The sequence below is a fragment of the Miniopterus natalensis genome, chromosome 8 (assembly GCF_054644295.1).
Source record: "Miniopterus natalensis isolate mMinNat1 chromosome 8, mMinNat1.hap1, whole genome shotgun sequence".
Taxonomy (NCBI): domain Eukaryota; kingdom Metazoa; phylum Chordata; class Mammalia; order Chiroptera; family Miniopteridae; genus Miniopterus; species Miniopterus natalensis.
In genome coordinates this window covers 19,153,738-19,178,365 of record NC_142088.1, presented here as the reverse complement: position 1 = coordinate 19,178,365, position 24,628 = coordinate 19,153,738, and the positions used below count along the sequence as shown (strand labels likewise).

The 24,628-nt window shown below is 43.1% G+C and overlaps 1 protein-coding gene across 1 annotated transcript; it reads right to left on the bottom strand.

Annotated features, from left to right (window-relative positions):
• Positions 1–969: 969 nt before the first annotated feature.
• Positions 970–24,537, bottom strand: MDH1B (malate dehydrogenase 1B). Its single transcript, XM_016196892.2, has 12 exons — positions 24,516–24,537; positions 21,349–21,461; positions 18,517–18,651; positions 18,174–18,316; positions 16,179–16,675; positions 12,367–12,508; positions 10,839–11,002; positions 9,375–9,514; positions 8,823–8,874; positions 4,192–4,260; positions 3,109–3,174; positions 970–2,301 (listed from the first exon to the last, which is right to left on the bottom strand). Exons 1-12 carry the CDS (start codon positions 24,535–24,537, stop codon positions 2,273–2,275), a joined length of 1,572 nt encoding a protein of 523 aa, XP_016052378.2. The 3' UTR covers positions 970–2,272.
• Positions 24,538–24,628: the final 91 nt, after the last annotated feature.

Here is a 24,628-nt window from a genome sequence, read left to right as displayed (position 1 = left end):
AATGAGGGTTACTTGAACACAAGCACTGTGACACCTCGGCAAAGATCGGATAACTGAGAAGCTACTAAGTGACAAGGAGGGGGTGCGTGGGGGTTGTGTACACAGGGTGGAGATAGTAGAAAACGGGATGACTCATATCCCCGGTGAGACAGAGCAGGATGGCTCGAGATTTCATCATGCCACTCAGAATGGCACACAATTTAAAACTTATGAATTGTTCATTTATGGAACTTTTTAAAAAATATTTTCAGACCACAGTTGACCATGGGTAACTGAAATGTTGGAAAGGGAAACTGTGGATAAGAGGGGACTAGTGTGTTTTCCTAATTCTGCATTTTATATTAATCTGGGACAAATGTGTGGTAGTAGGTATAATAATTAAAGTCAACTCACTCTGTTCTCCTGTGAGTGTCTTTCCTAGAGCATCCTGATAATCCTACAGTGCTTTGAAAGTATGATAGTTCATATTCATGCTGGAAAGTACAGCCTGCTGGGGATGGGCTCAGTGTTTCCCACAGTGACCCTAAAGAAGAGAAACTCTGCCCACGTCTCTCTCTAGTCCCTTCCTAGATGTTCACCTATTGGAGAAGCAGATGACTGTCAGGGTTTGACATCCCCTGGGAAAAATATCACTCACTAAGCAGCAGAGCCACTGCCTTGCAAGGTGATGGGGGTTCATGGTTGTAGTCTCTGTCCCAGCTTTTCCACCCGGTTCCTGCTAAGTGACTGGCATACCTGACTCAAGGGGAATGGAACAGGAAGCTATGCTTGGATTTCTCAGTCTGAGTCACATTTTCCAACCTAACTCCATTTTACCATGAAGCAGCCCTGCATGTTGAGGGGCAACCACCACACGCTCAGCTATGTGCAGAGCACCAGGTGCCTTCCCATCCAGTTCTTTTTTTGTTCTTTTTTTAAAAACATTTTTTTTTTTTTTAAATATATCTTTATTGATGTCAGAGAGAGGAAAGGAGAGGGAGAGAGAGAGAGAGAAACATCAATGATGAGAGAGTCATCGATCGAGCCCACAACCGGGGCATGTGCCCTGACCGGGAATCGAACTCCGATCGCCTGGATCCTAGGTCCATGCTCAACCGCTGAGCCACGTCCGGCGGGGCCCCACCCAGTTCTTGTTCTTGTGCTCACACTCCGTTGGTCGAGGTTCCCAGGAGAGGTAGGGGAAACAGTAGGATTAGGGCACAAAACCTCACCCAAAGTCCTTAACATAGACATTCAGATTTCTTCACAATAACATCAAATGAAGTGCTGATTTTAAAACAAGCAAAAGTTAGTCATGGTTTTGAATCATGAGAGTCAGAAGCAATGTGTAGCAGCATCTGAAATTTCACTGAATTTTCAGAAAGGTGTATCTTAAGACGTATTTAAAACTACAGAGAAAGCACAGATGTCAGTAGTTTTTAACAAGACCTCTGGGGTTTTGAAAGTTCCTAACTGGCATTTGTAAAGGGTCCTATTTGCTTAAAAATACATGAGCATATTGGTCTACTACTGCTTTAATAAAAGACTGTAATTTTTACCTAAACCGTGTGATTATATGGTAAAAATATTATCCTTTTCTTTCAAAATTCAGGCCACATCTGGTGTCACGAGACAGAAACCTATTCAATGTAAGCTAAAGTAGCGCTGTGATTTATTGTAAAGATAATTAAATCAAGCAAGTCCAAGGAAATCCACTGCACGCCAGGTCTCACGGAGGCGGTGAGCCTGGCCAGCTCTGAAGAGCTCACAGGCAGAGCTCTGTGGCCTTCTCTAGCTCACACACCGACTCACTCATCCATTTTTCTCAGTTCAGTTTTTTTACAGAGCAAGAGAAGATCTAATCGGTCCTCCCTGAGTAAGGTATGTCTATCCTGCCCCAATCAGTTGAGGCCAACATGGTAAGGAAATCTGAGCGAACACGGCCCCCAGGCCCACGCCTTAGGTACGGCTGCAGGCGGGAGCAGGTGCTCTCTGAAGGAAGCACAGGCAAGGGCACAGAGTGACAAACTGGTTCATTTTAGTCCAGAAAGTAACAACTGACGCCAAAGTATTTATGAGAAATTGATAATAAGCAGGCATATGAGTGGATACACAGAATAACTGAACTCTGACTTTTTCGTGTGTGCTCAACTGTTATTTAATTGGCTAGCTTAAAATGATCTAAGACTGAAGTAAATCTTTCAAATTATTCTTCCACAAGTACTGACACCATGGGTCCTTCCATATTTAGTACAATAACCAAGTACTTTTATAGTTGGTCTAATTGGATCCATTACTGTTCCACAGTTTTACCTTCAGAGTCTGTAAAAGGAAGAAAAATGAAACGGTGTTATAATTTTAAAAATGCATGAGCAACATTTGTTTTCTTTAGCTTTTCTCTTGCTCCCCCCTTCCCTCTGTTTTCCAGATTTTTTATTCAGTCTGATTCAGCGGCTGAGGAAGATGTTTTGCTCAGGGGGATCCTATAAGGGAAATGGAGCCATGAGACCGTCGTTAGATATTTTCAGATACCGAAGTTAAATCCCGCCCCCTTCGCTGGCCTCGGTCTAATTCTGCCTGCAGCCTCTCCTGGCCCCTCTGCCTCTGTCCGAATCCTGTTTGCCGCGACGCTGTCAGCTCCGATTCCTCTCTTGGTGCTTCTCTAGGCATGAATTCTAACCCCGGGGTTAGCCCCATCCCAGAGCCCATCATACTCCTCATCTGCAGAGTGGGAGGTGCAGTGGATTTATTCATTTTATTGGATATTCAAATTAAAGCCTGGAGGCGGGCGTAACATTCTGATTGGTCACCACCGAGAAATCGACACTGACGCCGACTTTGTTTCCATGAGGTATCGGGACAGCTCAGTGACATGCTTTGACAGTGTGGACTCGCAGACGTTTCTGCGTCTGTTCCCTTACTCATTCTGAAGGAAGGGTGTGGCTGTCACTGTCACAGTCCCGGCTATAAAACCAGGAAGCTGGGTTCTAGGAGAGTCAGCAAAGCTGATTCCCTGGGCATGTGGGAGGGGGGCAGGTTTTGAAAAGAATTGTATCACAGGGACATGATCGCTTCTGCCTAGTCCCATTTATAGAATAAGAAAATACTGAATTTTTGTCTACCACCTACCATGTATGGGTTCTTCACTGAGTGGTTTTTCAGAGTCGGTCTTAGGAGTCAGATCTGAATAATCCACTGTGGTAAATAGAGAATTAAAAGAGCAGGGTTTTTAGTATTCAAAGCACGTTGGGTTTTTGCAGCTATTCCCCTTTTCTCCTCTCTTGTTCCATCTAGTCCAGTTCCTCTGAATGCCTTGCTTTCCTTAGAGGTTTCAAGCTGCCAGGCCACTTTTATATGGAGTCTGAACCAATGACAGCGACTTATCCATGGCCCTGTGGGCAATATGAGCAAGCAGGTGTCCTGCTGAACAGCTCAGGGCATCATCTTTCTACCAAACTCCCTATGTCACCTTGGTCCTCACAACATAAATCACTGGGCATTTCTCAGTGCTTGCCAGCTCCCTCCCAGACAGAGTGTTTCAGGTAAAGAAGTGGTAAAAAGTCTAGATTATTATTATTTTTTGGATATATGATTTGTATAGGCAGATTTAGAAATATGTAATCTTCTACATAATTTTTACTGCATAAATATTAACAAGTATTTTGTAAATACAAATATTTACATAAAAATTTATAAATTTTTATATATTTTACAAATATACATGTAAATATACATATATATACATAGACACACACATATTTGTGTGTATATATGTTAAAGAGAGGCAGAGAGGGAAATTCCTAGATTTTCCCTGCTAAAGAGAGTTGTGTCTTGGCCTTCTCCATCTCTTCCTCTCACACACTTTCTGAGGAGGGCCTGGACTTGCCATGTGAGATATTCAGGCTTAATGAAGAACAGAGAAGACGAGGGAAAGGTGAGGGGGATGAACGCAAGGGCCTAAGGCTGAGGTTAGAGGAGCTGGGGAGGGTTTGAGGTAAGTATGACGCGGGAGCAGTTTCAGTATTTTAAAAAAATAGTTGATATTTTTATGCCTCTTTCAAAGCATTTACGAAGTATAAGAAAGAAAAGGGGTTATTTTGAAATGACTTTGGTCGCTGGCCTATGTTCTTCCGGCCACAACATCAAACTCTAAGACTGAACAACACGACTCATGGCTCAGCACTACAGAGCCTGCTACCTCAGTGGACTTACCGTCTGGCGGAGCCGGACCTTTTTCTTCCTCTTGGGTTAGATCCTGAGTGTCAGCTTTATGTTCTGAAACTAAAACCAGAGAAGATGTGCTGGGTTTAGAATATAACGAACAACCTGTGAGGCGTTTTAAGTGAGTGTTTTCAAACTTTGCTGCCTATGACCCACAGTAAAAAATGCATGTTACATTATAGACCAGTACATGCACTATGGGCATATAATGAAACAAAAAATTACAATATTTACTCTGTTCCAGACTTCTTACCCTTTTCTTATCTTTTCTACTTATCTTTTTCTTTCTATTTAATTCTGGTTCATTGGAAAAAATTCTGGTCTCCTTGCCCTTTTATTATTAATTTTATTCTAGTTCAAGGAAAAATGCTAGTTATTAAGTTGATTTTCATGACCCACTAAATATTTTCACAACCCATCTCACCTGCAGCATGGGAAGCGAAATGCTATATTTGATTCTAATGCTCATTCAACAAACAGCCCCCAAATCAAGCTGAAATCAACACCATTATCTCCACTTTTTCACCACTAAAGTTCTTAAGTCTGCTTAAGGTTATCATTTATTAGACGGTCTAAGAACCTAAAGTTTTAATTAACAACTTAAATTGTTCCAATGCAAAGACTTGGGAATACATACTCCACGATCTGGCCTCTCTTCCTCTGTCCTGGAAAGCTGCAGTCACCCTCCTCATGACAGGTCTTAGTGTTCTCAGATCTCTCCCTAGAGCCTCAGTGCCCTGAGTCCTTTCCATGAGGACTGCACCAGTCTACCAGTCAGGCCGGCTGGCATAATAGCGCTGCCACCCAGATGCCTGGAGGTGCTGTCTAGCTGAGTGGGCCTCTAAGATACCTAGGCTGGCGGGGACGGAGTTTACCACACTCCTCTGGACAGTGACTTGGGCTGCTTGACCTTCCCCTAGAGGGCCAATGATAAAGCAGGTTAATCCTCTAAGCCTGACCCCATCTATTTTATGCTTTGTCCCATCACCCACCAGCCATATTGCTCAGCTCCCTACCAACCATTCGACCAAACAGCGGACGCCCCCCACCTACTTTCCCAGCTGTACTCATCCTCTGTGGATGCCCTGCTCTTGCTCAGCTACCCCACTCATTGTCTTCTGAATACAGTTTTATGCTGTTTCAGGTTCATATTTCTGGCCGTGCCTTGATCAGCTGAAACGCCTGCTTTGCCCCCATTTTTCCCCCTAGTGGGGACACCTTCCATACCCTTTCCTGGCCAACCCTACGCTTACATGCCTCCTTTTCACTAAATTACACGAGTAATTCCTACTCATCCTTCGAGTCTCAGCTTCCATTTCATCTCTTCCTGAAAGCCTTTCCCAACACACCCCGCCTGTGTCAGGAGACCCCCGTGTGGTCCCATTATACGCCGGCCCCCTCTCTTATCATAACACTTTTCGATAAGACAGTTTTGCTCTTTCCCATGCTAGACGGTGAGCCCTTTGAGGTCAAGAACAATTTTGATTTATGTTTATGTCCCTAGCACCTACCCCAGTTTTTATTATTGTTGTAAAAACATGTAACATAAAATCTACCTGTTTAACAAAATTTTAAGTGTACAGTATGGTACTGTTAACTACATGCACATGAGTGTACAGGTCCCTAGAATTTTTTCATCTTGTGTGAATGAACTAGTACAGTTTCTGAACAAATGCCCATTTGACTATCTTTAGCCATCTCTGGCCACAACTATATTTCAAGATACTGTTAAATTTTCTCCTTCACACAGTACAAGAATCTTTCTTTTTAGATTATGTTCTTTATATACGTTCTTTCCTTCTGACCTGTCTTGACCTTAGTTTTATTGAGCTTTCTAATTAATTGCATATCCCGGCATTTACCTTTTCATATTCTCCTGGCTCCTTTCCCCCAGATGTTTGTGTGGCCATAACTCCCTTATTGTATCCCCCAGTGTCTCTCCTAGTGACCAGCACATAGAAGGTGCTCAATGAATATCTGATAATTTTCTTTAAAGACTTTAATAGATTTTAAATATGATCTTATATTTAAATACAGGATGCTGGTGATGAAGAACTCCACTCCCATTTTCTGGCTAATAGGGAATCAAAATTCCTTTGAAATTTAGTAAAAATTCTTTGAAATTTGGTGTTAAATCTTGGATGAAAAGAACAATTCTTTTTTCCAATTGATATACCTACCATCTGAGACATTCTGATTTTCCTGGTTGTCATTTATGGCGGGTAGGGTGGTCTTTTCAGTTACTGAAAGTCAGAAAATTAAGTATTAACTTAATTGAGAAGATTAAATGATTCTCATTCATGAATCATTTCACTGAAATGTTAATAAGCAGAGATGCCCAAACTCTGCAAAGTTCTGATCATTTTCAATGCTCTGATCTTGGAATCTCTGGGTGTTTTGGGCAAGGTCCAATGGTGACAGTCAAGATCAATCAACTTTATACACCTTAACCTTTGTTAATAAAATCACAGCATAAAATCAGGTCATTTTCTTTCACAAACCCTCTCTAATGCAAGTGTTACGGGAAATTTAGGACTAACTACCAGTCAATGGAGTCAAATTTAGAATGACTGTTTTATAGCCCATTCTCATAAGAGGAATTTAAGCTTTAGAGGTCTGCCAAACGCAGGAAGGCGCACAGAGGGCCTCTAAATTCTGAGAATAAAAGATTTTGCATAAAACCAACTGCTCATCAGACTTTTGTGCCTGCACCCTCCACCTCTGCGTTGCCTCTGGGCTTTGTTTGGTTTGGCCCATTGCTGGTGACTTGACCACCAGCCTGACTGGATTTGAATTCTGAGAGCCCACCTCTGCCATAACCTCTTTTCCTTGCAGTCTCTCTGCCCTTCCTCTCACTTCCAGTACTTTCACCTTTGACCTCCCTAAACTCTGGATGATCTGGAGCAAGAGCAGTCCTTTCCCTGCCACGCTTTTTTGTTTGTTTTTTTACCAGTTAATACATTCTGAGAGGCAGCAACTATTTTAATTGGTTGAAATTTATAGCATACCAGCTTGTTAGGTATTTTCAATACCATCCCTGCCTGCAGCTTTAAATTTTATTTCTATTTATTACTTCCTTCTTTACCCAGTCCAGACCCCGATAATTCATCACTTCATCGGCTTTCTTGCAATTATCCTCAACTTCCTTAATTCACCTCTTCCCTCCCCAAATGGTAAGTAAAATAACAAAACTACTCATTTTCCATTCCCATGTTCAATGCCAGTGACCAAATTACCTTAACACCCATTCAGGGGGCCAGTAAAACAAGAGAAATATGAGAAAAAAGGTATAAGAAAAAGAAAAGCTTTTGGGAAATAATTTGATATTCCAAATAAAGCCATCATGGAAATACTCAGAAGTCTGTTGGAATACAGTGTGGTGTTATTTTTATTCTAATTGCGTTATTCTAATTGCAGGGTGGCAGTACACTCCAATATTTCAGGCCTTACTACAATCACACATCCAGGTCTCCACTCCTGTATCCAGACAGCTGAGCACCTTTGTGGGGAATCACACTAGCATACAACACACAACCATACAACACACAAATTTGTGGAGTCACCACAAATTCATGGTTTCTAACTTCTACTGAGTCCTCAGCTCTGAAAAACACACACAATTCTGTGTATTTCCATTTTCCTTCTTTCCTTTCAACAGCTATTTCAGACCTTCATCTCTTCCCTACTCTTTCCCCTAGTCTTGAGGACCTGGTCTTCCAGCCTGTTTTTTCTGAGTCCCCCTACTCTACACACTTCCCTGTATCCACACCCATCACCTCTACCCATCTCTTGAGCCTTCAAAGCAGAGGCTTCCTGTCTGAAGCTGATCCCCTGCTCTGGAGTGTATTTTCTCCTGTGTCTTGAGAATCTTCCCCTCACTCACCCCGTCTTCACCCTCCCCATTGGTTGTTAAACATTAACATTCATTGAGCCAGATCTATCTATCCAACTGTTTACATTTTTGGATGTGTGAAATATGTATATGGGACAAAATTCAAAAGGCACCAGAGACCATGTAGTGACATAATCAAGTTAAGGTGGGGTCATGCTGGATTAGGGTAGGCCCTAAATGCAATGACTGGTGTCCTTGGATTTGGAAACATAGATCACACAGGGGAAGAGAGACATGTGAAGGCGGAGGCAGAGATTGGAGTGAGGCAGCTACAAGCCAGGAATGCCAAGCACTGCCCCTGGATGCTAGAAGAGGCAAGGAAGGTTTCTCCCCCGGAGCCTTCAGAGGGAGCAGAGCCCCGCCACACCTTGATTTAGGTCTTCTAGTCTCCAGGGCCATGAGAAGATAAATTTCTGTTGTTTTAAGCCATCCAGTTTGTTGTAATTTGCTATAGTAGCCTTAGGAAACTAATACCTATGGTATACACAAAATTTCTATGGTCACAGTGTTTTTTAAGATGTGATTTCTTTAGTGTTCTTATAAGATGTTTTATTTCAAAGGACACAGTAAACTTGGCAGTTTACTAAATGATTTAGTTTATCAATGATTTAGTTTAAAGGTGATAAAATATGGATTATAGTTATCTATATTAAACAGTGATTCAGCTTTAACAAATATTTTAATACTCTTTTGAGAGCAGCCCAATAAAACATCACATCTAAAAGATTACCTGATTGACGTGGCTGAAAATTTATCAAATCTCCAAGTGCAACAAGCTTCTCCTGTTGAAAAGTGTTATAATCAGAGAATTAAATGACCATAATTATTAACTTACTCATTCTTTAATAGAAAAACACTTTGATTCTTGATTTTTAAATAACCAACAAATTTTTTTATTGTTGAAAATATTACAGACATTCCTTTTTTTCTTCATTGATCCCCTCCACCTGCAACCGCCCCCCCTCAAGCCTTCACACATTGTCTGTGTCCATGGGTTATGCATATACACGTATATATATGCATATATGTTTTCAGGTTAATCTCTCCCTACCCACCCACCCACACACCCACTCCCAACAAATATTTTTAACATACCGGAAATTATGTAACCAATGAGTAGTGCTCACTTGCTGATTTTTTTTCAAATTTACTTTGGTTCCATATTGTTTTCAGGAACAAGACTCAAATTGAACCCAAAGAAAACAAATGTATGCCTTGGCCTAGGGGAGCTGGTTTAAGGTCCTTATCAAAGTCAGTTGCCTTGGGCCTATTCTGACATTACCTGAATTAGATCACTTGTCATTCTGGTCATCAGGTGCTCCGTTATTTCAGTATCTTCAAGATCTGTGAGGACCACCCAAGTTCCATTCTCAAATTTCACAGGCATAGAAAAGACGATTCCTTCAGGAATACCAAACTGGCCTGCAGGAGCAGACACAAAGCAAAGCGAAGCGGAGACACTCGGGAAAATGTCATACCTACTAAGCACTGCAAAACAGGCAGGGTGCGTGACTGTTAACGACGATGCGGATCTACATTTCTGGTAACTCCTTCTCAGGGAGAGTGAAACACTCTACAAGTATTGACTGGGCATCTGCCCGAGCTCTGGCAACCCCCTTCTGTGTGTCTCCTGGACGGAGCACCACGGTCCCCTCTTCTTTATCCCTCTTGTCCCGGGTTCAGACCTCCTGCCTCTTCCTGGGGAGCTGGTGCTCTCCTCCGTCTCGTCTGGGTTCCTTTTGTCAACTTTCCAAGGCTTTTCCTGTGCCCCTAGGTAGCCCATGAGCCCAGGCCTTGTCCAATCTGGCCTTCTGCTATTCCAGGGTGCCATGGCAGTTATATAGCCAAGGTGCGAGGGCTGGGAAGGGAAAGACAGGGAGCAGGAGAGTTGATTTCCTCTCAGCTCCCACTTCCCAGTCTGGATGTGCTCCAAACAGAGATTGGCAATACTTGTTACTAACTGAGCAACATTCCCATAAAGTTGCCCTGCGCCTTTTGCACCTCAGTGTAAAAGAAATTAAGGCTTGCCATCCTAGTCATCCAAAATGTTGCCACTAGGGCAAAATAAATGCAGAGTCAAGAAACTAGGTTCTAAAAACCATCCTCAGAGTGTGTCCCAGGTCCTCTGTTCACTCTCTGTTTTCTCTGTGAAGAGCCAGCTTTATGGGTGGACAACATACGAGGGTTTAAGTACATGGACAGTTTCAGGGAGACAATGATCACTGGCTCCTTTCCCCCAATATTGCATTGTTTATTGATGAATTCCTATAGAGATTAATTAAATTTTCTACAAATAAAGGTAAGGTTTAAAATGCTTATTTCACTAAAAAGGTAATATACTGATCTGAATTCACACAAAGGGGATGCTCATACATTGTAACTGCAACTGAACAAGATTCACTGAGTGTCTACCCAAAAAGGAGCAGCGAGACGACCCAGGCAACTAACCACACCATCAGTAAAGGCAGGCTATAATATGCTTTCTGAGGGAGGAACGAAATGCTCCAAGTACAGAGGAGAGACAGAGATTAATCTGGCCTGGGGCTTTCGGGAGATTTCCTAGGAAGAAGGGGGAGGATTGTAGTTCCACTAATACCATTCAAGAAACACAAGGAACACAATTCTGAAATTGTGAAAATCCAGTCAGCTTATAGATTGTGTGAAGACTTGACTGGTGGGGACACAGAAGTAGGAGGCATACAAGAAGGATTTTCAATTTTACAAGATATGAAAGGCCCAGGTTTACCTTCACTCAGCACTCCTAAGGACACGATCTCCCCAGGCGGCGAGCCATGGTACCAGTATCTCAATGTAGTGGCTATACTGTGTGCAGCCAGCATGCCTCCAAATTGTTTTCCTGTGGCAGTCAACTCTTTAAGACTTTCCACAAATTCTTTGTTAATCCACTCACTATAAGGAGAGAAAGAAAGAATTTTTCAATGACGGGAGAAATGGAAATAAAAAAGACTATTCTCTGGGTCAATGAATCTGAGTACAGAAAATCACCTCCACAAAACAGAGATATGCCTCCTGGTGTCCTTTCTTCAAGCTTCTTCACTCCCATAAAAAGTTGACTGAAAAGCAATGACAAAGAGCAGAAAGGAATCCCAGAGTTTCAAACTAAAAACATGATAATAGAAATATGGAACACAGAAAAGTGGTCAAAGGTGCAAGAGCAATTACTTTCACGACAAAGAATTTATTCTATGTAGATGCTACCTTGGAACCAGTGGTATCGTTCATTTAAAATAAAATAATATAAAATGTTGACTTGTTCACATTGAGAACTAGGGACATAATTATGTTTTTACAATCTGAAGTTTAAAGGCAGGGAATAGTTGAGCTGGACTAGAGCAAGCACTAAATGGCTGCCCCTGCTAAGCCATCATGACACAGTTCCAATAGACACTGCCCCTACCCAGGCAGCAAACGCAGAGGAACCAGGCTCCAAGAGTGTGAACTGGAGGCATGATTTCTAGGGATGGACAAAGTTCCTAAGGTCTGAGAATGGGACGGAAAGAGAGGGTCATTGGAAAGAAAGGTGCTGCAAAGTTTTGGAAAATACTTCAAAGGCTTTCCTCTCCCTTTCTCTCCTCTACCCTAGTGCAATGATAGTGTTGACTGTGGCAGGCACAGTTCTAAGTGTTTTATCTGTAACATTAATCTATTTAATCTTCCAAGTGACCCTATATAAGGACCATACTATATTACCATTTCCACTTTGTAAGTGGAAACACCGAGGAATAGAGAGGTTAAGTAACTTCTCTAAAGTCACACAGCTAATAATTGGCTACGTGAGAATTTCAACTCAGGTGGCTTGGTTCTAGGGGCTGTGCTCCTCACCACTTCTCTATCCTGCCTCTCCCGGGAGGGAACCCCCGGCATGGCCTGGGCCTGCTCACCATCTTAATTCCCTGTTCTTGAAAATGTTCAGCTAATTTCAACCTGGATACATATCTCTGTCTTTAAGTTAAATGAGGTGCACATTACATACGCTTGCTTTAGAGGTAACTTAATGGAATAGGTGAGCCACTTTAAGGATAATCTGAAATATAAAAATTTATAATTTCAAAACCAAATAAATTGGGAGTGGGAAATGACTAGTTGAAATCCTATGGAACTTCCTATGTTTCTTCAGTAGAGAGCATAAGTAAAGATGTGTGAACAATGCCAAGTTATTTTTGTCCAAAGATTTCTGAAATGATTTAAAAGATTACAACTGCTAAACATTTATTCAATACTGTTAGTATACTTCACTTAAAAATATACAGTACCTATCAAAAACCAAGCTTAAAACAGGGCGAGAAAAGTCAGGAGGTCCCCAAATAGCACTCTCATATCTGTAAATCTTGGCTTTTCTTAGGTCAACGTAGCTATTTCCACTAATATTACCCCAAATTATCACATCTTTGATGCCTGTGAAGAAAAGAAATAAAAATTAACATAATAATGAACAATATACAAAATTGCCTGCAGCCCATTTTTTTTGTTTGTGTTTGTTTTAGGGTTGGTCCTTTTGCTATAAAGCAGATTTAAGTTTATGCTGCCTAAAAATGTGCAAATGATGTGGCCCAAGGATGTCCTCACTCAGGGTTTGGCAATCCTTACTAATGCCCTGCGAATGGTGTGGGCACACAACAGAAACCAAGGGATACTGGGATGCTCCCTGAAGAAACTGCTACTGATAATTATAACCACTGGCGCTGGTCCTGACTTCACTACTCTGCTTGCCTTAAGAGAACTTTCTGTTTTGATTCTGACAAAAAGTCCTTGATTGTCGACTGGAATAGAAATTTGGGCAAATCACTTAACTCCCTGGGTGGGTTTTGTTTGCTGCAGAATGAAGGTGCTGTAGTAAGAGGACCCTGAGGCATAGTTGGCGGCTTAGCTTCTATTTGTGAGGCACCTCTAGCTGGTCGACTTAGAATAAAGTCAGTCAGCCCAAATCTTTGCAGCATTCAGGGGGTGGAGAGGAGTGGGTGAGAAAATGACTACTATACAAAGTGATGCGTACTTTAAAGAAAATTAAGAGGATGGGGTTAAAGAGAAATATGGCTTGGCACTTAATATAATTCTATAATTGTAAGTTTTCTAGGAATATTGCATCCAAAGTGAAAATAAGTAATTTTATTGATTTGTTTATTAACCTGTTTATTTGCTTAAAAACTCAATTCTCTTATAAGGCCACATCACTTCCAAATTAAAGATGAAATTCCTTCCTATTCTCCTGTATGAGGTAAGATTGCTGTTGGCTTCAAGTAACAGAATATCCTACTGACTTGGCTTAAGTGGAGGGAATTTCCTCCTCTCAGATAACAAGGTGTCAAGGTAGGCAAGGTGCTTCTTCAGCAGCTCAAAGGTGTTATCCTCTTGGCCTTTCCCTCACAGTCCTAGAATGGCTGCAGCAGCTCAAGTATCCCACTCTCACAGCTGTGTTCACAGGCAGGCAGTAGGGGAAAGAACAAGACAGAGGCTTCCTCTTCTGCCTTTTCGGGGAGTGAAATATATTTTCCAAGGGACTTCAAGTAGACTACATCACTCGACCACTCCTAGATGCAAGAGAAGCTGGAAAAATGTGTGTCTTTTTGAACCTTTATAGCAAGAGACTGGTTAGGGGGGAGAAGAGGGTGAGAAGTGGATCTTGTGTAGTCAACTATCAGTGTCTACCATCCCCCTCTGAGATTCTCTCTCATCAAAATGACTCATGAAGTAGGAATAGCCAGTGCTCCCTCAATCACCCAACTCCTAAGAGAGCTACTGATGTGCACTTGGGCCCTTCCTTTAGCTTCATGTTGTAGGAGGGAAGGGGAGGGGAGGGGAGGGGAGGGGAGGGGAGGGGAGGGGAGGGGAGGGGAGGGGAGGGGAGGGGAGGGAAGGGAAGGGAAGGGAAGGGAAGGGAAGGGAAGGGAAGGGAAGGGAAGGGAAGGGAAGGGAAGGGAAGGGAAGGGAAGGGAAGGGAAGGGAAGGGAAGGGAAGGGAAGGGAAGGGAAGGGAAGGGAAGGGAAGGGAAGGCGGTAGTCTGGTAGGAGGCCATGGGGTTCCCAGATGGGGAAAAGAATTCTCCAGCCCCAAGTAAGCATATGGTAGGCTTTCTTCCTAAAGTCTAAAAAAGTCTTCTAATCTCACTGGGTATTATCAGCTTTAAGGACCTTAACAGCTCTAATGCCCTAAATAATACTAGAGAAAATTATAGTGGACATCTGCTTTTTCCCCTCCCAGCATCTCTTCCTACATTTTTTCTTTAACAGCATCATGGTTTTTCTTTAAATAACCACTGCTTCCCGATTTCAGTCCATATGGTTGGAGTGGGGCTGTCCTCACCACTTAGGTCTATCAATAGGCATGAAACCAAAATTCCATATTCTTGGTCATGACTGACCTCAAAGATAGGCACATGGTCCAGGCCTGGCCAATGAGGTATTTCCTGCTATTTCAAAGAATCGAGAGAGAGAGAGAGAGAGAGAGAGAGAGAGAGAGAGAGAGAGAGAGAGAGAGAGAGAGAAAGAGAGAGGGAGAGAGGGAGGGAGAGAGAGAGAGAGAGAGAGAGGGAGAGAGAGAGAGGAGAGAGAGTTCTCTTTCTAAGGGGGTAGCTAAGCTATGAACAAGACAGTGCTATGTGTGAACTGAACTCAGGAGGTACCCTGAAAAGGTTTGCTACCCACTTGGCACCTGGAATTTGCCCTGAATGATTCTCCCTGATGGCCTTTGTAGTTCATGCCATCGTGTTCAACTGTCGTTGCTGTTGCTGAGCTTCTCCCTGCTACTCCTCTGACAATTCTACGCTGACTACTGTCCCTCTAATGTCTCTTTCCTTTTCCCAACTTTTCTCCTTTTTTCTGCTTCTCATATGTTTGACTTTGAGTATAGCAGGGCTTAGAATTTATGGCACTAGCAGACCCATAGAGAGCAGCTTTCTGGTTGCAAGCCCCTGCCACCTCACACCTCGTTTTTAATTTTGTAGCACTGCCTCCTGTTGACACTTTCATCAGCACATCATAGATCTTTTGTGACAATCAGTATCTACACATATACATATAAGGTTGGTTGACAACAGAGATAAAATGATTAGAAAATGTCTTGCTTTCCTGCTGAATAATTTTAGTATCAATTTGGCATAGGTATGCACTGACCCTGGGAGTAAGACACTAAAGATCTGTACTCAAGAATACCAGGAGTTATGGTCCTAGGGCTTCACTGTGAAGAAATGGAAAATATGGCTCTTGCTATAAAGCGTTAGGGGCTCACTGAGGTCCTTTATAGCCCCATTCAGAGCATTCTAAGCTCATATTTCATTATCTTCCCAATTGCCTGAGGGAATGCCCTGCACTGCCTTGGATTCTCAATCGACTCTGTTGTACCTGCTCCATCTAAGGGCACAAACAGCTAGGATTTTTTAGGTATGATACATATTTTTAAATGCATCAGTCCCCTTCTAAATACAACAGTCTATTCTCTGATCCAGTCTCGTGCTCATATGATTTTGACATCTACCAGTTTAAAGATTAATAGGAGCAGAAACTGATCGGGAATCATAATCCCACTGACAAGTTTAATGCCCCTGCAAACGTTTACCATGTGCCGGGTGCTCTTCTACACACTTACAAGTATTCTCTCGCACCAAATGAATCCTCACATCAATTCTAGGTGCCCGTAACGCTTATTTTGCAGGTGAGGAAACCGAGCCATAGCCAGGTTAAGTAATTGCCCAAAGTCACACAATTAAGAAGTGGGGTGGAGCCACTTTAATATAGGGCTTCATTGCAGATTTTTTAAATATTATTTTTTTAAAAACACTGATTACCTTAGTTAACTATCACCATGGGCAAAAATGGAGTATTCGGCTTCAAATGATTACTTGTATAGAGTATAAACCTTATTATATAATGGTGGACCGAGTCAGGTAGTCATGAAAGCCAGTTAAAAAACATGTGTGCACAGTCGTCACATCCCACAAGAAGCAGCTCTTTGCATGCGCTTCGCACTCCCTACTCCAGGTTCCAGAAGGACCCTAGAGGGCACAGGGTTCCTCCCAGCCGCCTGGAAATCTGGGCGCTTAGAAACAAAAGCAGAAACGGGGCGCACTCACACGAGGAGGTGGTCCTCAGCTTCCTGGCCAGCACGGCTTTGGCCTGCCCTTCCACCCCCAGCGCCACGGCCACGATGTTGCGCGCCACGGCCGGGGCGTATCTCGCCAGCAGCGCCGCCTTCAGGTTGACGAAGGTCTTGCCGCCCACGACGACCCTGACGCGGGGGTGCGCGTTGCGCTCCAGCAGGTAGCCGTAGAGCCGGCACAGGGGCACCCTGCTGCGCAGGCAGTCCTCCAGCGAGTACACCTCCTCGTCCGTGGGGTCGTCCAGCACCACCACCACGCGCGCCTGGCAGAAGGCCTCCTCCACGCGCGTGCAGACGGACACGCCGCGCAGGACGGGCGACACCAGGTTCAGCGTCTCGGTGGCGAGGGATCGGAGGGTTTCTTCGGCCTCCTTGCTGTCGAATAGACTCAGGCTGATTTCCGTGCGCCTCCCGAATACCTCGCCGCTGGTCAGGAGCGGAATGAGGCTGCAGCAGGCCGGGGCGGACGCGCTGCGGGCAACGCGGCGTTAGCGAGGTCAACTCTTCCCCCTCCTAGGCCTTTACTCTCCAGACACCGCCGCGCGCATTAACGGGGCGATTCCATATTCGAAATAGGCATACACAGCTATGTAACATTTTCCCATACTTTGCACACTCTGCTGCTGCTTTTAAAATTTTATCTTTATTTAGGTATAACTGACAACTAAAATTGTAAGATACTTAAAAATGTATAATTTTGTATATGTATATATTGTGAAAGGATTCCCCCTATCAAGTTAATTAGCATGTTCCTCACCTCACATAGTTTCCCTTCCTTCAGCCCCCACCCTTTTTTTTTTTCCTTGATGAGAACACTTAGTTTCAAAGGCTAAAACTCAGAAGTAGAACAAAAAATTCTCACTACCAACCCCTTGTTCTTGCCATTTGAAAATCCCCACATAAGAAATGTACCTGTTTATAAGGCTTTTCAGATTAAAATAGAACATGCAGAAAGCAAAATTTCAGAGAAATGTTATATTACTCTAATTATATATTTACATTTGCTCTTAAAAAGATAAAGAAAAATAAGTTTCTTTTAACCATAGCTCATTTGTATTTTATACCCTTATCTACAAAGCAATGACAGTTTTTGGAAAGGACTAATCTTTTCTAAATCCTCTCAAAGAAGCCTAGGATTGACACAGTCTAGGTATCAGTGACTGTAGCCACGATTCAGCGAGCGCTTGGGTCCTCTTTATGTGGTTTGCTATCAACGGAGAGCTGTAATGGCTCTTGAAGGGAGTTTGGAAATGCATCTGGGTGTTTTCAGTTTTCACAGTGGGTTTGGGGAGGGGTACAGTGGGGGGTTTCAACAGTAGCTGTACCATTTTAATCCTTAAAAAACACACACCTAAAGCAGATGTAATATTTATGCAACCTGGGTGTCAGGTTCATGTAAGTTCATTACATTGTTCTCAGTTCTTCCCTGTATCTGAAATATTCCATAATAACATGATTGTTTTAAATGAGCATCTCCGTTAGGCCACGTGCACTTAGTCAGAAGGGCAGTGTGAGACAGAGATTGAGGGGTCAGGAAGGAAAGGGGGAGGGAGAGACAGAGCAAGATGGACAGCAAGGGAGACGACGAGAGAGACGGGGCAGGAATACAAAGAGGCAACAAGCAATGACAAAGACTAGAAGGAGCAAAGGCGAGGAGAAAAGGAAAGGGCGCAGCAGCGAGGGGCCGGGATACAGAGAAAGTGCCAGAGGAGGAGGGAAGGCAGCTCGGCAGGTGGGAAAGGAGAGGACGCCAGGCAGCCAGACGTATACACACATTAAATCTATGTATGACCTAAAAATCATACATGGGCTATACTGGGGGACACACGCACATGTATACATACATATGTACACAATTCTCGAACTTGACACCGTGTATATTCTTCTGTCATGGAATTAACCCCACATCATTCTCCCCTCTGAATATAAAAATCCAGTCTCACGAATCCTGGGCTTTGACTTGTCCCACCTGGTGATCCAGACCTGCAAGGGGTCGATGAGGTCTTTCAGGGCTTCTTTCTTCAGCTCATTTTCTATGTGTGTCCCCATGTTCTCTTGAGCAATTGCCTTCATCAAGTCAGTCCTCATGCTAGAAGTGACACCATAGTAAAGCTAAACATCGCAAAAGAAAAAGCCAACACCAGAGAGAAGATAATTAGCTGCTAATGGCTGTAATGGAAAGTTCTTTTTAAAGCCAGAATGGAGTAAAAAGAGAATTGAGAGAATACTTTAGAAAGCAAGGCATTGAAAAAATAAAACAGTGCGAGAGAATGATAATGTTTTGAATAGATAAATCAACTTAGTTTATATACCTGGGCGTGTTCCAGAAAATCATTATACCCTCCCAAAAGCATTCCCTTTCCGCCACGATCCAACAGCTCCCTCCAGATGATAGGGGAATTTTTGTGGCTCCACTTATTCTTTTCACACAAATCTTTCAGCCACTCCTATTGAATGATATTTCAAGAGAAGGCGCACATTAACTCTGCCTCAGAATTCAATATGTTAGAATTCAAACACTAAAATACTAGCTTGTCGTGTTTTACTAATGTATATACATAAAATTTAGATATCTTAAGCTGTAAAATGTAAACACAGAAAATAGTGATGAGTTAAGTAACAAATTAATCAAATAAGAATATTCTTCAAATTTGCTGACCAAATAAAGGTACAGAAAGTTGCTCTGTTTGCTGAGGAGACCTGGAGTGTTTATGTTAAAGAGAAGTCAAGTGTTCCAACTGAAATGGTTTCAAAAAAATTTCAACTGATTTTTCCCTTGCTCTTCTATGTGAGATATTTCCAGTCTTTGGGCCGTATAAATTTGATATTGCTTTCCAAATCTGTGAGTATAGTTTATATTGTTCAGATTAAATTAATGAGCTAAAAGTTACCTAGGGATTTCTAATATTTACTAGAAAAATCTTAAATCATTATCTGATTTGTGCAGATCAGGTCTTCCAATGACAAGAGCTGAGCAGAGATAGACAGCAACGTTCTTATGGATAAAGCACATGATAGTATTCTTGTCTTTGGAGGCATGTGTAGTGACGCTACCCTATAAATAAAATCTTAGAAACAAATTTCCCTCCTGATGTTGAAATCTCTCTGCCTTTATCTCATCTTAAAGCAAACAGTGCTGCTGTGAAGATTCCACCATGGTCCTTCTATTCACAACACAGACTGACCAGTGAAGTGCTGAGTCTATGGAAGAAAGGGATTCTACCCTAAAGGACCTTCAGCATCAAGGGCATGTTGATATCCTGGCAAGAGCTGAGAGAGCATGTATAGGACTGGACCCTGAGGGTGTTGAATCAAGAGTGGTACATAAAGTTGGACAAGGGAGAATGAATCAATATGAATCACTCTTCTGCAATTCAAGAGTGTACACCTTGGCAAAGACCTCGGCAGAGAGTGGTAGCATGTTGCTAGGATGGTTCTCCTAAGCTTGGAGAAGGGGATAGCTCACATGAAATGAAATAGAAATGCCAGAACTGCCTTGGGAGACAATGGAAGGCATCAAAAACTTAGAAAAATGGTCATGCAGGAGTGGATATACTGTAATAGAATGCTAGAAACCTGCTGCTAGTCAATTATGAACTCCAGAAGGGCTTTGGGACACTACATTCACAAAGGGACAAGAAATGCACTGGTGAAAGGGGTCTCAGTATTGCTGAGAAGCCCTGTATGGCTGTCCATTCTAGGCCAGGTCTGTTAAAGGACATGCTGTTATAGAGCTAGGCTCTAGGCCATTGGGATGATAAAATCTTGAAATAAGAGGCCAGGGGCCAGTGCCCACCAGAGAATATCTATTGTAAAAGAAGCACTAAACAACTCAAAAGGAAGATAACTTAGACAGCTGAAGGCACATGAGCTCATGAAGAGATAGAGGTTATGCAGTGACCCTAGAGGTCAAGCTGCCACTCACCAAAGCTGATGTAGCTACTGCTGCTACTAAATGTCCAATGTGGGGCAACAGAGACCAATGCTGACTCCCTTAGAATGGCATTATCCCTCAAAGACACCAACCAGCCCCTTGGTGGCAAGTTGATTATAATTGGACCCCTTCCAACCTGTACAGGACAGTGATTCATCTTGATTTGAATCAACATATATTCTGGGTAAAAAAATGTCTTTCCTGCTTGTAGGGCTTTGCCCAGCACCTTGATTAAGAGCTTATACAATATTTAACCTATCAACATGGGGTCCTGCATAACATCACTTCAAACTAAGGGACCCACTTGTAAAGTTTCCCTAGGGAGAGAGGCCAACCAGAATCCTGGAAGAGCTGTTCCCAGATGGTGTGAACTTATTTCATAGAGTATGTAGGTCCAAAAGACACAACTGGTGAACTGTTGCAGATCCTGTCATGAGAGTCCAGATTTCCCCTTCCTGACCAAGGCACTCGATCCCTCAGCTACCAGCTGTATTGGCTGCCAATTGCTCAGTGCTGAGTTTCCCTCCCAGAACTGACCTTAGTGGAAAGAAGTTCTCTTGGCTTAAGTTAAATCCCTTCCCTGGGCAGGCCAGCGGCATCCAGTGACTGTTAGCTGGGGGAGTACAAAGGCCCAGCCCCTTGCCTGTTTGAGGGTATCTCTGAAGGGCCAACCCAGCTTCGGAGTGCCCTGTATGATTGGCCGAACCCCTTGTTGTAGCTGGATGGCAGTTCGACTTCTCCCATTGCCCAATGCCGAGGCCTGTGTTACTTCCCAGGATGCTGTTCCCAAAAGCACCCCCTGAATAAAGGAAATGCCTTTGCCCAAATCTTCAGCTCAGTCTGTTTCTGTGGAAACCCAGTCCTAAAGAAGGGTATATCTAATAAACAAGCACCTCATGTCATTAGAAATCAATATGAAGGTGAACAAAAAGGTAAAAAGTGCAATATAAGTTCCCTGGATTCTTGGGGTGGGGAGAACCCAGCCAAATTTATTCTACTTACTTGTTAGGGCCTCATTTGTTCCACCAGTTATTAGGAAAAAATAATGTTTTGAGATTGATAAGTGGAGATTTATTTTATCAGTAGTAAAATATCAGTAGCATATGAGCATTCATTACTGGAAGTCTATCTGATATACTAGCTAATATTAATCAAATTAGAACACATTTTTGTGCATGTGTAAGTTTAACAAATTGTAAAGGATTCTTACCTCCCAATCATGAGGATGTTGTGTAATTTTATATATCCGAAAATCAGGAAGATTCTCTTGTAAATAGTCTGCCAGAAGTTCTGCTTTAGCATAATATGGGCAATCTGCTCTACCTAAAAGAGTTCAATTTAGCAAATGCCTTCTTTTAGCAGTCATAAGTATATGCTGTATAATTATAAAATTAATCATATATTTACATTTTATAACAGTTATAGTATAAGTTGCCACCACATAAACTTTTGATTTTTATTGTATTGGTAAAAAGGAGGTCAGAACCTTTAGGAATAGAATGTGGAAAGGAAAAAAGACTATTGAATATTCACTCTCCTCCAGTACTATGTTAGATCTCACTTCCTCTAAGAGGTTTCCATGCTACTAATTAAACATGAACTACTAACGATGAACTATTCATTAGTAGCCATGAAAAGGCAAAGTGTGAAGTGAGGAGTGATGGTAGAATCACATGTGAATTTGATGTACGTGGCAGGGAGTATGGGGGGGGAGGAGAAGCTGAGGGAGAGACAAGAGTCTGGAACATTTTCTACTTTCTGGCTTGTATAGATGATGCTGAGTTTAGAAGAGAGAAGTCATAGGTGAGAAGTTTAATTATAGACAAGTGTAGCTGGAGGTATCTGTAGTAAATCTAAGTGGATATGAGCCGCAGGTAGCTGCATGTGTAAGTCTGAAGTACAAGCCCCAGTAAGGGCTTAATGTAGATTCTGCAACCATCAACACACAGGAAATTAAAACCACCAATGTGTGTGGGACTGGGTGTCTGATAGGCAGAGGCCAAATGCAAAAGTCTCTCTATAGCATTCTTTCCCATTTACCCCCAATTACCAGTCCTTCGACCTCATGGAGACTTCTGTCATCATCCCCTCTCAACCTCCCCCTGTCTATTAGCCTCCCTGGCTTGTTGAAACCCATAGTTTATGAACTTAAACCACTCTCTGGCTTAATAACAGCCTTCACCCTGGATGAAGCAAATTACCTGCCTTTTCTGTGCCTAGGTCCCATATGCTAGGCACCCCTGGAGAAACATGGCAGAACCAAGCAGAGAGGTGCCATTAACTTCATGGTCACCAGCTCAACTGGCCTCAACTCTGCCTGGAGATCTGTTCCCATTCTCTGTTTTCTCCACAATTGCTGTTCTAGACTTTGTCCACTTCCTTCAAAACTCTTCCTTCTCCCCAACATTTTTCTGGACCACCAAAAGACAATAGATCACCTTGCACTCTACTTTACAAAAATAAAGCCAATTTGTACAAAAAGGCATCAGTTGGGAAAGCCCTCAACCTCCTGCCATTTATCCAAACAACTGCTTGGGAACTATTTAAACTTTCTTCTCCCTTCCTCAACTCAATTAGACAACCAGTTCTATGGATTCTACCTTCCTAACATCTCAACGATCCATTCGCATCTTTCCATTTCTGTTGCTTACCAGCCTAGGTCAGGACACCATTATCTCCCTACTGGGCTACAGCCCCTAACTGGGCTCTTGGCATCCAGTGTTTCCCTTCCTACACTGCAGAGATAACTCTCAGGTAAAATGCAAATGTGATTATGTTCTCCCCTTCCCAAAGCCTTTCATGTACTTTGCATAAAGTTTTAAATACTGAACATGGCTCACAAGAATCTACAGTACCTAACTCTGGCCTCAGGCTATGATATTCTTTTCCTTGTACCCTTTGCTCCAATCCCACTAAGTCTACTTCAGTTTTCTATTTATTGTATACTCTCAATCATCAGCAAGCTAGCTCTCCTCATTTCAACCCCGCTTCCTACTTCCCAGGCCTAAATTACTCTCTTCCTTCTTACCTCCTCTCTGCTAGGTCACTCGCTCTCATCTTGCAGGCTTCTGCTTAGAAATCACGCCCTCTGGGAAGCCTCCCTGCCTGACTAAATAAGGGCCCCTGCTGCTGTGACTACCACTGCTCCTAGGGAAGCCTGCCCTGACGTTGCCACACGTGCAGCATTCTTTGCATGTTTGTTTACCACTGTCTTCCCAGCATACAGTCAGTCGGTGCTCAAAAATATTCTAAATGAATAAAGAAGCAAAGAAAATAGATTTTCAGGGAGATGGGAGGTGCCAATTATGTTAATGCATCAAAGAGGTCACATAAGACAGGAACTGGACAGCTTCTCTAACGTCATCGGTGACCTTCGTGAGGGCCATTTCGGAAAGGAGGCAGATGTAGAGGCCAGATTGAGTGGAGGGAGGATCTAGAGATAGAAGAGCGGTCTACTCTTTTAAGAGACTTGCTGAGCAGGGAAGGAGGCAGGTACAATAGCATGCTGTAGTAAAAGCCTCTTCAGTGCTTCAACGGATGCCAGTCGTCATTCCAACCCTTCCCCTCCATTGCTGAGAAGGTGGGCATCCTAAAGGATACTCTCCCGCTTAACTTTTTTTAATGGCTCCTTAGTTTTAAGATACAGTTCAGACACCTTTGCTTGGTGCACTTGAGGATCTGGTTCCAGCTCCAGTTCCAGCCCCAGGTCCAGTCGCTTCCTCCATAGCCAGATGGTCCATTGGGCCATGAGACTTGTAGCCTCTGTGCCTTTATCTGGAATGGCTTCCCTATCCCAAACTTTCACAAATCAGTTCCTGTAACACCCCCCAGAGCCCTGCGCACCTCTCCCTCATTGCATCAATCACACTGTATCAAAATTACTTGTTCACATGCTCTGTACCCCCTGAGACTGAAAGTTCCTCCAAGGCACGGATGTGTCACCCTCCCTCCCCCACTGAATCTCCAGTGTCCGGCAGTGCTTTGCACAGAGGCTCTGCCCAATAAGCATCTTTGAAGGCGTGCATAAAGGAGCCCGAGGTGGTCCGTGCAGACGGGCTGGGGAAGGTCCGGGCTAGCTGGCCATCACAGCCTGGGAAATCATCTGCTCAGGCCCTGCCAAAGCAACCGCAATTCCAGCCATCACATTAGGGTGCGTTAAATGTTTGATCAAATATACCAGGCTAATTTTTAAGTTGATAATTTTGTAGAACCCTCGAATAATGTTCTAAATATCCAAAGGGCCCTTAGCAGAAAACAGGTTCCCCACCTTTTTGCTAGAACAGAAGCCAGTTAAGAAGATGACTGCCAAACGGCTTTAGGAGGTCAACAGCTGTCCGTATTTTGAGTGATCTGCGGGCTCACGCAGGGATCACTCACCCGCAAGCACGAATTTGGCCATGGTGGAGCGGTGATCACCGGCAGGAACCGCAGCTCCGCGGTCTCCTGGCAACCACACCGCCAAAGGACGCCGCGCAGGCGCACTCTGAAGC